General features: G+C 44.5%; 1 protein-coding gene across 1 annotated transcript in view; it reads left to right on the forward strand.

The window, feature by feature from the left end:
- Positions 1-13,721, forward strand: part of PAK2 (p21 (RAC1) activated kinase 2) — a 51,749-nt gene that overhangs the window by 33,032 nt on the left and 4,996 nt on the right. The window contains exons 3-11 of the mRNA XM_086618097.1: positions 2,666-2,766; positions 3,485-3,635; positions 4,532-4,563; positions 4,914-5,021; positions 6,265-6,397; positions 6,835-6,898; positions 8,054-8,102; positions 11,478-11,590; positions 11,722-11,839. Of these exons, the coding sequence (XP_086474223.1) occupies positions 2,666-2,766; positions 3,485-3,635; positions 4,532-4,563; positions 4,914-5,021; positions 6,265-6,397; positions 6,835-6,898; positions 8,054-8,102; positions 11,478-11,590; positions 11,722-11,839 (869 nt within the window). The remainder of the gene's footprint in view (positions 1-2,665; positions 2,767-3,484; positions 3,636-4,531; positions 4,564-4,913; positions 5,022-6,264; positions 6,398-6,834; positions 6,899-8,053; positions 8,103-11,477; positions 11,591-11,721; positions 11,840-13,721) is intronic.

Below are 13,721 nucleotides of genomic sequence, written 5' to 3' on the forward strand. Positions count from 1 at the left end.
CATCATCTGCCTGGACTTGTCCAGAGCATTTGACACTGTACCGCACTACATCCTTGTCTCTAAACTGAAGAGCCACGGATTTGATGGATGGACCACTCAGTGGATAAGGAATTTGGCTGGACGGTCGCACTCAGAGTTGCAGTCTCTCCGGGGAGACCTTCCAGCAGCCTCCCAGTACCTAAAGGGGCTACAAGAAAGCTGGAGAGGGGCTTTGGACAAGGCTGTGTAGTGACAGGACAAGGGGCAATGGCTTTAAACTGGAAGAGGGAAGATTTCCATTAGATCTAAGGAAGAAATTCTTCCCTCTGAGGATGGTGAGGCACTGGAGCAGGTTGCCCAGAGAAGCTGTGGCTGCCCTATCCCTGGAAGTGTTCCAGGCCAGGTTGGATGAGGCTTTGGGCAACCTGGTGTAGTGGAGGGTGTCCCTGCCCATGGCAGGGGGGTTGGAACTAGGTGATCTCTGAAGTCTCTTCCAACCCAAACCATTCCATGATTCTGTGGTTCTATGATGTCCTGCCAGCGCCTGACTCCCAGCTCTCGCCTCTCCGCTGCAGCCCTTTGTTGGAAGTGCTGCTCCGATCTGCTGTTCCTGTGGGCAGAGGAGTGATTTATTTTATTTTTTTTTCAGTCTCCTTGCCCAGCCTGCTTAATAAAATGTGTGCATTTTTTGGAAGGAACGGATTTATTTGCACAGCACGTGCTGGAGGGTTTGAACACCAGCTCCCGTTCCCGAGACGTCAAGTGCTCCTGAACAGGCGCCTTCCTGAGAAACAGAATTGACTTTTTTCTTCCTCCCCCTCCACCTGGCTTTCACACAAACAACTGCAAGAGATTGGGAAGAAACGGTACTTTCCTTAAATTCTTTCACGTAAGCAAGTTTCTCCTGTCCTGCACGTGAACGATGTTAATGAGAACGTTTGACAGTCCGTTTGCTTTTTGGCTCCGACCTCTGCAGCCATATTCAAGATATCCTGTTTATAACAGCCGTGTCTTTCCACTGCATTGTTCAGCTGGAGGCGGCCCACATGGCTTTTCGTTTGGAAGTATTGTCCTCGGCTCCCCGTCCTTCCTCTCCCGCCGGCGTGCGGGGATTTCGGACGGATTCTCTGGCTCTGAGCAGCACAATCCACGCTCGCCCCGCGTTCCGTAACTTTCTGCCACGTAGCAATGAAGAGGGTGCTGGTTTGGTCACTCTTTTTCTGTACCGAAACGGCACGATTTTGATTTTTAAGGTGAATTTACTTTTTTTTTGTTTGATACACAGGCATAAAATGGTAATCAAGTCAGATTGCAACATGGGGTGCTGCTTTCCTTGGTGGTTATGGCGTATGGGATGGGCAGGGAGGAAAAACAGGGCTTGGGCTTTTTTGGCAAGGACAAGAAAACAGGTTCCTGAAACCTTCCAACTTAACTCTTTTTCTGAGTAAAGGGAACAGAATGGTGTATTTTATATTTAGAGGTAACTACAAATGGTCTTCCATTTTTATTTATTTTCTCTTCATCGGAAAAAAAAAAAAAACAAACCAAGTCTTAGGTGTTATAAATTTAATTGAATCTAGATTGGATTGGGCACAGGTCCTTCTCATTATCTGTTTCTACCTCTGGTACTTATTATGCTTGCTTTCCGTTTTGTATTTTTTTTCCCCTTTTAATGTAAATTAGGTAATTGCTCTGAGGCTATAAACTCTTATCTTCATCCCAGGAAGTCCTAATTTGCATTAATTACCTTGAATTGAAGCGGTGAGGCAACTGAGTTTTAACTGTCCTTAGGGTGAACCTGAGGTTGAGCTGAAGCTGTCTTCGGGGTTGTTCTTAATCCACATTAAAATGTCCTTTTTTTTTGCGTTGTAAACATTTCAGATGTTTAAATTCTGCGTGCTCAGCAGAGCTCCTTGCACTCTGGTGCTCTTAATCTCTTATTTGATTGCTACCATAGTATGAATGATTTGAGCAGAACGAGTTGTTGATTCCTACGGGAAGTTTACGCCAACTTGAAAATATCAAATCACTTTGCTGCGTACGCAAACACCTCCATCCAGCAAGCAGACTGATGGTTACATTCATCCTATGTAACAACATTTGGATTGGTTGTATTAAATTCAGGAGTCCCCAACATAAGAAGGACATGGACCAGTTGGAGAGGGTCCAGAGGAGGGCCACGAAGATGATAAGAGGGCTGGAGCACCTTTCCTATGAGGACAGGCTGAAAGAGTTGGGGCTGTTCAGCCTGGAGAAGAGGAGGCTCCGGGGTGACCTTATAGCGGTCTTCCAGTACCTGAAGGGGGCCTACAGGAAAGATGGGGAGAGGCTGTTCAGGAGGGCCAGTTATGATAGGACAAGGGGTAATGGTTTTAAAATAGAGGGAGGTAGGTTCAGGTTGGATATTAGGAAAAAATTTTTTACTATGAGAGTGGTAGAACACTGGAACAGGTTGCCCAGAGAGGTGGTGGATGCTCCATCCCTGGAGACGTTCAAGGCCAGGTTGGACGAGGCCCTGAGCAACCTGATCTAGTTGGAGATATCCCTGTTCCTTGCAGGGGGGTTGGACTAGATGACCTTTGAAGGTCCCTTCCAGCCCTAACCATTCTATGATTCTATGATTCTAAATGGAGACAATAGGACTTTAAATCTTTGCTCAGTAGATCTTTGAATGTCCTTTTTTCAGGAAGCAAGAAGAAGGAGAAGGAAAGGCCAGAAATCTCCCCACCGTCAGATTTTGAGCACACCATCCACGTTGGCTTCGATGCTGTTACCGGAGAGTTCACTGTAAGTACACCTGCCTTGAAGCTGCTCAGCAAACAGCCGTGGGTCTGCTGGAGTGAAGCTGTTGGGGTGTTTTGGAATAAAGCACGAGTTAGTCTGTGCGTTTTGATGGAAGAAATAATTTTACTGTGTGTTTGTACAGCATGGTGAGGCTGTGACCTGTTTGTACTTCTGCAGTGTAAACGTCAGATCTGATGCTTTGTGTCACTTGGGAGAGCCTTCCCTGGGAAACCCTCTTCAGTTTACTTTCGTTAGTGGGTAACACTGGTTCTGTTGGGCGCTGTCGTATTCCCATTCCTCACATCTGGCTTAAGACACCTGCAAGAGGTGGTGTCATGTTGGCACAGTGATTTATGTTGTGTCACCTATGGACGTACAGCTCCCCGTTAAAACCCCATCCTGCTTGTTCGTGTGTTCAAGGCTGTACGTGTTATGCTTTTTATAGAGGAAAGAAACTTGTTCTGCTTTTAAAAAACCTTTAAAATAGAATCATAGAATCGTCTGGTTGGAAGAGACCTTCAAGATCATCGAGTCCAACCGTTCATCCTGCACTGTCAGGGTCCCTAAACCATGTTCCTCAACACCAAATCCACATGGTTTTTCAACACCTCCAGGGATGGGGGCTCCACCACCTCCCTGGGCAGCCTGTTCCAATACTTCACAACCCTCTCTGGAAAGAATTTCTAGAAGGATGCTTAAAATAGCCTGGTTTTCTTTTCAGGGAATGCCAGAGCAATGGGCTCGGTTGCTTCAGACCTCAAATATCACGAAGCTAGAACAGAAGAAGAACCCCCAGGCGGTACTAGATGTGCTGAAATTCTATGACTCCAAAGACACAGCAAAACAGAAGTATCTGAGTTTTTCTGCTCCAGGTGAGATCCAAGTGTGTGCAAGACATATCGAGGAGGAGTTGGGTATTTGGAACAGTCTCTTCCTCTCTTTCAAAATAATAAATCCCGTTCAAACACGGAAAGAGCAAGCTGCTTTTCAATGAGGAACAAATATTTCGAAGGTGGATTTAAAACTTACTGGAAACTGGCGTTGTCCAGTTAATTTCCTGTTTGAAGTGGAGAGGGGAAGAAATGGAACTGGATAATTCAAAATAGCAGCCAAAATTAACTTTGACGGGCTGTGTTTATGAAGCTGGGGCTCTGAGACTGTGATGAATTGGTTTCGTGCTGGAGACCTGGCTTCTCCTGTCCGTGGCCAAAACAGCGATTTGTGAACTCGATGTCACCATGTGGTGACTGAATCAAAGATGCAAAGTACGTTGTGGCTCCCAGGTCAGGAGTGGGGTGCTGAGAGAATGACTGTGCTACAAACACATGCAGTTTTACCTAATTTTCTTCCAAATTATTTATGAAAACAGCTTAGCAATCGGACTTTGTAATAATCTCGATTCACGACACCACTAAGGGAACAGAAATATCCACTAGATCTTGAGTCCACATCTCAGCAAGAACACGAAAGTGTGACGAGCAGTGCCCAGTTTGGAAAACTGTGCGTGGGGACGGAAGTGAGGTGGAGACCAAGTTGGGAAATGAGTGGGTTTGCCTACCCTTAGGGGAGGATTTTAGAAACTTGCAGCTTCCTTCTGCGTGGTCTTACAGCGCAATGCTCGTTTCTCTCATTCGTGACCATGAAATTTTGCTTTCTGAGAGATGAAAAAAACAATAATCTCCAAAGCAGCTGTGTTCTTTGCTCTGTAAAGTTCACTTTTTATTATTTTTCTGATGATTTTATGTATTCTGCTATTTGTCCTATTTAGAAAAAGATGGTTTCCCTTCAGGAACACCAACGGTGAGTGTGTTTACTATTCTTTGTATCTTCTTAGGCACATACAAGTTCAAGTCTTCTGTGTTTGTTATATACTGAATCTTGAAATATAAAACAGAATGAGAGTTTTTTGTGGAGTAAAAATGTAAATTGGGAGGGTCAACAGAGCGTATTTCACCAAAGCAATAATATTTTAGTCTTGTAATGAAATGTAATAGGGTACTTAAACCACTTAACCTATTTTTTCTTTTGACATCAGTGAGAATTCTTTTATCTTAATGTGGGAAAAAAAATTAGAAAATGTCTTTAACACTGTGGGGAAAACAATTTTGTTTATTTTGTTTGTTTGTTTTTTAACCTGGGTAAAAATGTAGACCAATGCCAAAGGTTCAGAGCCATCAACGGCTGTGGCAGATGATGATGAGGATGATGAAGAAGCTCCTCCTCCTGCTGTTGCTCCACGGCCGGATCACACAAAATCGGTGAGCAGGTGTAAAATTTACAGCGCAGACCTGCATTTCACAGTATTGCAGAACGTTTTCTACTTCTGTTTTCTAGCAAATTGTTTTAGTTATGAAATGAGCGGTTGTAAATTTTTAGGGAAAAGTTCTGTTTCTTCAAGCTTGCTAAGAAAATGCCTGATTTCTGGAGATCAGTTGCATCAGAAATCCTGAAGTTAATGTGCATTTGTGTCTTGGCTTGTGTTAAAGATACCCAGCGATGCTTATCCTTCAACCCAGCATGCGAGGAGGATGCTTGCTAATCCTGAAAAAATACAGCTATTTTCTATAACTTTACACACTATGGTGGTACAAGTGTAGTGCATTTGATTTTTCTCTACTTTATTTGATGGCAGTGTGATAGTCTCACCAAATATACTGCCTAAACCCAAACCAATTCACATTTAAAAGTTGAAAGCTTATTTCACTCACAAAGTCGTCAGCATTGCGTGGAAAGTTAAGTGCTTTGCTACACACCTCATTAATAACATGCCAGGGATCCCACTTATTCCAGCTCCTTCTTTTGACCGTGGAAGGTGTCTGTTTTGCTGCTCTGCCCACTTATTTTTGCTTCAGGAGCAGGGAACAGAAATATCCATTAGATCAACTGTGAATTGTGTGTTTTGTCAAATGATACTGCTTTATAATTGTCCTCTCTGGGTGCGTGAATGTATAAAACGTGACAGGTTTGATATTTGTAGGGTGACTGTGTGTGTTTGTGAACTGCTCAGGAGGAAATTAAATAAAGCTCCAAGCAAATCTCCAAAACTGGGGGCAGCTGGGAAATTCCGGGAGTCTCACACTTCCTTTCATGGGGAAGCATGACTCTTTTTTTCCTTTTGATCGTAGTTGACCTTGTTATTAAATAGTGATTTCTGGTCTGTGAAACTGGGAAGTTGCAGAAATGAAGTAAATAAATGAAACCTGTTAACCTAGCATGGGGTATAAAGAATAAACAGGTAGAAAACCCACAAAAAAGCTGTCTGTGGGAGTTAGAGTTAATCTCCTGGCATCTGCTCTGTTCAGGAAGCGCCAGGGTCTTTGTTTCAGGGGTCATTAAGGTTGCCAGTGTCTTGACTTACCAGACTTTAATGTTTCTTTAATGTTTCTGCCTCCAACCTGTTGTGTAAAATGGTGCTTAGGGATCTTTGAAAACTGTGATGGTTTTCAGCTGAAGGTCAGTGGTTGCCAAGAAGGCGCTCAGGTGAATGGTATCTCTTAACAGATTTATACCCGGTCTGTAATTGACCCCATCCCTGCACCAGCCAGCGACACGTCTGTGGACAGCGCGACGAAGTCGGGTGATAAGCAGAAAAAGAAGGCTAAAATGTCGGATGAAGAGATCATGGAAAAACTACGTAGGTGTTTTTTAGTTCAGATAAACAAAGGCCTTAGGGCTGGGGGGAGGAGTATTAAGCTTTTGCCCTCATCCTTACTTTTGTGCAAGGGTTGTATGAAGACAGCCTTTGCTGAAGTTGAGAACTGACTAGTTTCTGGACTAGGCTAAGCTAGTGGATTTGTCATAACCTCACACGGGGTTTTGCTACACTGAAGAGTATCATTAAATGGAGATAACTGGGGGAAATAGCATGTTCTGTCTCATTAAGAGTAGAACCAAGCATAATGGTTGTCTGAAGTTGGGCCATTTGCAACTGGAACTGCATCAGGAAGCTTTGGCTGTTCATGCATCAGCCTTTACTACTTGAGCAGACCCACTCGTGGAGGTATCTTCACCAGGCCAGCCCTACTAAAGGGAGACAACAGGACTGACTTTTTTTGTTGGTTTTTTTTTTAGGCACTATTGTGAGCATAGGAGATCCCAAGAAAAAATACACCAGATATGAAAAAATCGGGCAGGGGTAAGTGTTGACCCCAACTTTTATTCCTAGTGAGGCAGTGCTAAAAGTGGTGTACTGTTCTCTGTCTGATGCTGTCATGTAGCCACCACTTACTGAAGCAGGCAGAAACGTTGGCTGTATTAAGCAGTGATGAACAAATGGGAAAGGCTTTACGCGCTGGTGGAAATTTTGAATTGTGTCTTTTAATGCGAAAGCGCCACTCTGGTGTATCTAGTCCTTTCCACTGTCGGTAAGATGCGTTTATCTGTTTTGGAATATGACTGCTGAGTAGCCGTGAGGGCACGTCAGAAGGCTTTCTGAGTGCTAAGGTAACAGTACTGCCTTGACTAAGCTGTTCTTCTTGTGGTCCTCTGAATTCTTCCAAGAAAAAAGTATATACAAGTTCTAGCTTTTCCAGCTTTGATTATATCCTAGAATCATGGAATGGTTTGGGTTGGAAGGGACCTCAAAGATCACCTAGTTCCAACCCCCCTGCCATGGGCAGGGACACCTTCCACAACACCAGGTTGCTGAAAGCCTCATCCAGCCTGGCCTTGAACAGTTCCAGGGATGGGGCAGCCACAGCTTCTCTGGGCAACCTGTTCCAGTGCCTCACCACCCTCAGCGTGAAGAATTTCTTCCTTAGATCTAATGGAAATCTCCCCTCTTTCAGTTTAAATCCATCACCCCTTGTCCTGTCACTCCACGCCCTTGTAAAAAGCCCCTTTCCAGCTTTCTTGTAGCCCCTTTAGGTACTGGAAGGCTGCTGTAAGATCTGCCTATATATACCTAACTCCTACTGCATACTTCCCAAATAGGTCTGTGTGTGTTTGTGGGTGGGCATCCCCCAAGGGAAAGTGAAAAGTCACACCTTCTACAGAAAGGGCTGCCCAGCTTATCTGAACTTAGGAAGCAGCAGAAGCTCTGGGGGCTTAGACATCCTGAATGTAGGAGGCACAGCTGGTGTCAGAAGAGAGAACAGTTGCGATGAGTTTGTTTTGTGTGAACTGACTGGCATTTCTGTGATACCACTTGCTTTTAATAGCCTCCTTTTTCATAAAGCTCTTGCAACAGCGAAAGCTGGCACAATGTTGTGTTTGTGGTTTGTCTGTTCGTGTGCATGTTTGTGGCACAGAGAGATGCAACTGGCTGTAACGTTTCTCATTTTCTTCACAGGGCTTCAGGTACAGTTTTCACAGCTATCGATGTGGCAACGGGGCAGGAGGTAAGATTTCTGTGCTCGTTGCAATGAAAATACCGTTTCTGTATAAACGTTCTTCCGTAGGTGGCCGAAATGATTTGACTGGATTTCTTTCTGTGGCTCCCGTCTCGGCCATCACCTCTCAGAAGAATGTTTGTCATAGTCATTTGTAACAGTGCATGCCTTGTTCTGTAGTAATCAGATGATGAAAGCTAAAAATAGAGTTTTGTCTCTCCAGTGAAAAGCAGAGGGAGTGAGGTGTTCCAGAAATGGGTTTTGAAAACAGTTTTATCTTTCAAGAATCGTGGGCAACGGTGTCCTGCATTTTTAGAAATAAAACTTTGTTTAGTCTTTGCACACTTCTTCTCTAGTCCCGTCACAGTAGAGGTGATGGATGCACCGATCTGTATGGAAACAGCTCGCCCTGTATGATTCTTTGTTGTAGTCAGAATGCCTTCTCTTCATCCTGCTCTTTGCTTTTACTCCTTGGGGTCTCCAAACCCACCTGGTGAACCCTAGAATCACAGAATGGTTTGGGTTGGAAGGGACCTCAAAGATTATCTAGTTCCAACCCCCCTGCCATGGGCAGGGACACCCTCCACTACACCAGGTTGCTCAAAGCCCCATCCAACCTGGCCTTGAACACTTCCAGGGATGGGGCAGCCACAGCTTCTCTGGGCAGCCTGTGCCAGTGCCTCACCACCCTCTGAGTGAAAAATTTCTTCCTTATATCCAATCTAAATCTCCCCTCTTTCAGTTTAAAGCCATTGCCCCTTGTCCTGTCACTCCACACCCTTGTCCAAAGCCCCTCTCCAGCTTTCCTGTAGCCCCTCTAGGTACTGGAAGGTGCTGGAAGGTCTCCCCGGAGCCTTCTCTTCTCCAGGCTGAACAGCCCCAACTCTCTCAGCCTGTCTCCATAGCAGAGGTGCTCCAGCACTTGGATCATCTTTGTGGCCTGCTCTGGACTCGTTCCAGTAGCTCCATGTCCTTCTTGTGTTGGGGACCCCAGAGCTGAAGGCAGCACTGCAGGGGGGTCTCAGGAGAGCAGAGCAGAGGGGCAGAATCCCCTCCCTCGCCCTGCTGCCCACACTGCTCTGGATGCAGCCCAGGACACTGTTGACTTTCTGGGCTGCCAGCGCACGGTGCCCGCTCATGTTGAGTTTCTCATTGACCAGCAAGCCCAAGTCCTTCTCCTCAGGGCTACTCTCGGTTAAATCTGAATCCAATGCTGAAGCTGACAACATCAGCAATATTCTGCATGCATGTCATCCAGTGGTCGCCTCTAATTCCAAGGACTAAAATTTTAGGAATTATTTGCTTCTCTTTAAATTCAGATTTCCTTACTTTTCCTTTAAATATCCGCAAGGAGCCTTTCCTTAGGTCACTGATAAGTAATCGCCCTTTCAGCAGTAACCACCTTTACTGGTACAGTAGTGGAGCACCGCATCTTGAGAAAATGCAAGCCTTGCAATCATCTCGATGTGTGGTCTCTTATTTTGCTTTCTGCGTGCTGCAGTACTTCGTGTCCTCTTCCTGACTGCCGAGTAAATTTTGTAGTCCAACTCCTTCCTTAAAATCTCCTCTGTGTGGTGTCAGGGCTACGAGCTGATTGCTTGCGTTCATGCGTTAAATGGATGCAGTGCTCTGGCTTCTTCAGAGCTTCATGTCTGAGCATAGAGTCAGGTCTGTTCAGCAGGGAGAAGGCCAAAGAAGGATTTTACTGCTAATTCCAACTCCCTAATGGGAAGGTGTAGATAATATGGAGCTAGACTCCTCTTACACCTACACAATGACAGCACGAGAGGTGACAAACAAAAATTGCCATCAGGGAAATTCTGGTTAGATTTTAGAAATTTTTTTCCCTCACATTCGGGATGATCAAACATGGAACAGGAGCCCAGAGAGATTGTGGAATATCTGCTCCTTGAGATCTCCATTCAAAACTCAGTTGCACAAGACCCTCAGCAACCTGCTCCACGTTGGCTGTACTTTGAGCAAGGGATTGGGCCGGATGGCTTCCAGAAGTCCTCTCCAGTCTTAGTTATTTTGTGATTCTGTGCCACGAGTTCTCTTCTTTTAATGTCCTTGGCAATATGATAATGATAATTTCTACAAGATTATATTGGTTCTGGTGTTTGGGTTTGGACTCATGGGTAGGTTATCTTGTCAAACTCCGAACTGCCTCCTCGAAGTGGTGTAGCTAACATAAATTCCGCGTCCTCGGCTGCATCAAGAGGAGCGTGGCCAGCAGGTCGAGGGAGGTTATTCTCCCCCTCTACTCTGCCCTCGTGAGACCTCACTTGGAGTACTGCGTCCAGTTCTGGAGTCCCCAACATAAGAAGGACATGGACCAGTTGGAGAGGGTCCAGAGGAGGGCCACGAAGATGATAAGAGGGCTGGAGCACCTTTCCTATGAGGACAGGCTGAAAGAGTTGGGGCTGTTCAGCCTGGAGAAGAGGAGGCTCCGGGGTGACCTTATAGCGGTCTTCCAGTACCTCAAGGGGGCCTACAGGAAAGATGGGGAGAGGCTGTTCAGGAGGGCCAGTTATGATAGGACAAGGGGTAATGGTTTTAAAATAGAGGGAGGTAGGTTCAGGTTGGATATTAGGAAAAAATTTTTTACCATGAGAGTGGTAGAACACTGGAACAGGTTGCCCAGAGAGGTGGTGGATGCTCCATCCCTGGAGACGTTCAAGGCCAGGTTGGACAAGGCCCTGAGCAACCTGATCTAGTTGGAGATATCCCTGTTCCTTGCAGGGGGGTTGGACTAGATGACCTTTGAAGGTCCCTTCCAGCCCTAACCATTCTATGATTCTATGATTCTAAATGGGACAATTCTTCTCCATTTTAAAGTCTGGAATACTTATCCTGATTAGCCTATTTCCTGGAGAAAATATAGGTCTTTATCTTCCCTTCTGTCTCTGAGATAGTTCATTGGCTTAATTGCTTTGAGAGTAATTCCTCCTGCCTCCCAGAATTCCTTATACCCAAACACTAATTTGGCTGGAACGTAGAAAACCGAATTACCTTGCCTTGCTTACGCTCTCTCTTAGCTGCTACACGATTCTCTTCTGCTTTAGGCCTGTTGATACGAAATTGGGCGAGTGTCTTTTCATCTCCTGAATGTTTCCTTTACTGTCTGTCCTGGCCTTTGTTATTGTTTGTGGATCTTTACAGCAGCCAGAAGATGATGTTGGCTCTGAGCACGGGTTGTATGCTCATCAGGTTGCACTCTTTTAAGTTGTGTGCTAAGAAATGAATAACTTGCCAGCTGCAAGTTGTGCTAAACTCCTTTAATCCTGTTGCAGAATTTCTTCTGGCTTTTCACTGTGTTAAGAATGACCGAACAGTTTTGATACTCAAGTTTGAGTGATTACTGGTTTATTTTGTTTTATTCAGGTTGCTATTAAACAGATAAACCTGCAGAAGCAGCCCAAGAAGGAGCTGATTATTAATGAGATCTTGGTAATGAAGGAGCTGAAGAACCCCAACATAGTCAACTTCCTGGACAGGTAAATGCAAACAGCTCGCTGATTCTTTCATCCCCAAGGATTTTGAGAGGTTTTAACTTGATACTCTTACCATTTTTCAGTTCTTGTTCTCTTGAAGGCAAACGAGCATGTTTTTCATTTTCTGTTTGTAGTTACCTCGTAGGAGATGAGTTGTTTGTGGTGATGGAGTACCTAGCTGGAGGCTCGCTAACAGATGTGGTCACAGAAACATGTATGGATGAAGCACAGATTGCTGCTGTTTGCAGAGAGGTGAGTCTTGCAGCTGATCGATAGAGGAATGAAGGTTGAGGAATGAAGGAATGAATTCCTTGAGGAATGAAGGTGCATTCTATTCCCTTAGGTTTTACGGTACGCTAATTGCAACAATTGCTGTTGGAACCCTTGAGTTACGAAGAATGGATGGCACTGAGAGCAGAAATCAATATGAAAATTACAGAAAATAACAAAATGAGTTTAACTTGGAAAATTGGGGATTTGCAATGAGAGCTGTGGCAGTTTGGAGCTGGATGTTTGGGAACGTTAGGCGATGGAGCAAATAAAGATTTCGTTTCTGGTACTTGGGTTACCTAGTTCTGGTGACAGTGTTAACAGAAAGATGATAATAATGCGGACTCAAGTTCAAGGAAGAGCAATGAATCATAGAATCATGGAATGGTTTGGGTTGGAAGGGACCTCAAAGATCATCTAGTTCCAACCCCCCTGCCATGGGCAGGGAAATCCTCCACTACACCAGGTTGCCCAAAGCCCCATCCAACCTGGCCTTGAACACTGCCAGGGATGAGGCAGCCACAGCTTCTCTGGGCAACCTGTGCCAGTGCCTCACCACCCTCTATGTAAAGAATTTCTTTCTTATATCTGATCTAAATCTGCCCTCTTCCAGTTTAAATCCATTGCCCCTTGTCCTATCACTACACACCCTTGTCCAAAGTCCCTCTCCAGCTTTCCTGTAGCCCCTTTAGGTACTGGAAGGCTGCTATAAGATCACCCCGGAGCCTTCTCTTCTCCAGGCTGAACAGCCCCAACTCTCTCAGCCTGTCTTCATATCAGAGTTGCTCCAGCCCTCGGATCATCTTCGTGGCCTCCTCTGGAAGTTTAGCAGCTGGAAAGAACATCTAACTTTGGCTAGTGGAGAATATTCAAAGGCACCAAAAAGAAAACTGAGTGTATATAGGTAACGTAGAAAGCAGAGATGTGAACATATTTTTAAAAAAAAATAAGCCTGGAGGCTTCTGAGCGTTTTCCAGAAGGAAGAAGGGTGACTGTGTTTCCTTAGAGTGTGAAAGTGGATCTGATGAAACAGGAAGAGTTTAAGAAACGTAATACTAAAATGAAGATGAACTTAATGCAGACTATCTCATTTTAATAGTTTTTGTGGTGTGTGAAATCCGTAGTTCTGTGACAATTAAGTTTCTTGATGGATTGCTCACAGGAGTAATTCTCCAGAAGATCGTGAGTGAAATAACTTTGATTGCAGTTAAGATTTCAAATGGAAGAGTTAAAAATAGCTGATGTCACAACTTATCAGTGGTTTCTGCCCTGAGTCAGAGTGCTGGTGTCCAGCTGAGGCTTGATTTATTATGGCAGAAGGAGAGATAATTGTATTATCTGCTGTACAGCAGAGCCTTTTAAAAACCCTGTTGACTACATCAACGTGACATCTGCTTTTGATGACTCACCCTAAGGGGAGGGGATGGAAAACAAACTTGTACATCAACGTGTATGGACAGGTAATGGTTTCCTGAGAAACCAGAGCTGGAAGCAGAGAACTGAAAGTAACGATGTACTGTAACAATAATTAACTTTCCTGAGGGAAAATCTAATACTGAACTATGATACTTCTTCAAAGTTCTGCTGCTCAGTATGTTGGATATGCTTCATTCTGCAAATCAGTGTCACTTTTTGCTAAAGCATGTGAAAAAAAAAGACACAAAAAACTCAACTAGGAATTACATCCATGCCAACTTGCAAACGGTAAATGTTCTGTTTGTATTAAAAGAGAAGAATCTTACCTTTTTTTGCCTTTTATTCTCAAATAGCAAAAGTAAATTTCATTATGGTTTTGGGCAGAAACTTAGCGTGGAAGGTTTTAATCTAAAACCAGTGCAACTACCAGTATTAGTGACTTTCATAA

The sequence above is a fragment of the Tauraco erythrolophus genome, chromosome 11 (genome assembly GCF_009769465.1).
Source record: "Tauraco erythrolophus isolate bTauEry1 chromosome 11, bTauEry1.pri, whole genome shotgun sequence".
In the NCBI taxonomy this organism is placed as follows: Eukaryota; Metazoa; Chordata; class Aves; order Musophagiformes; family Musophagidae; genus Tauraco; species Tauraco erythrolophus.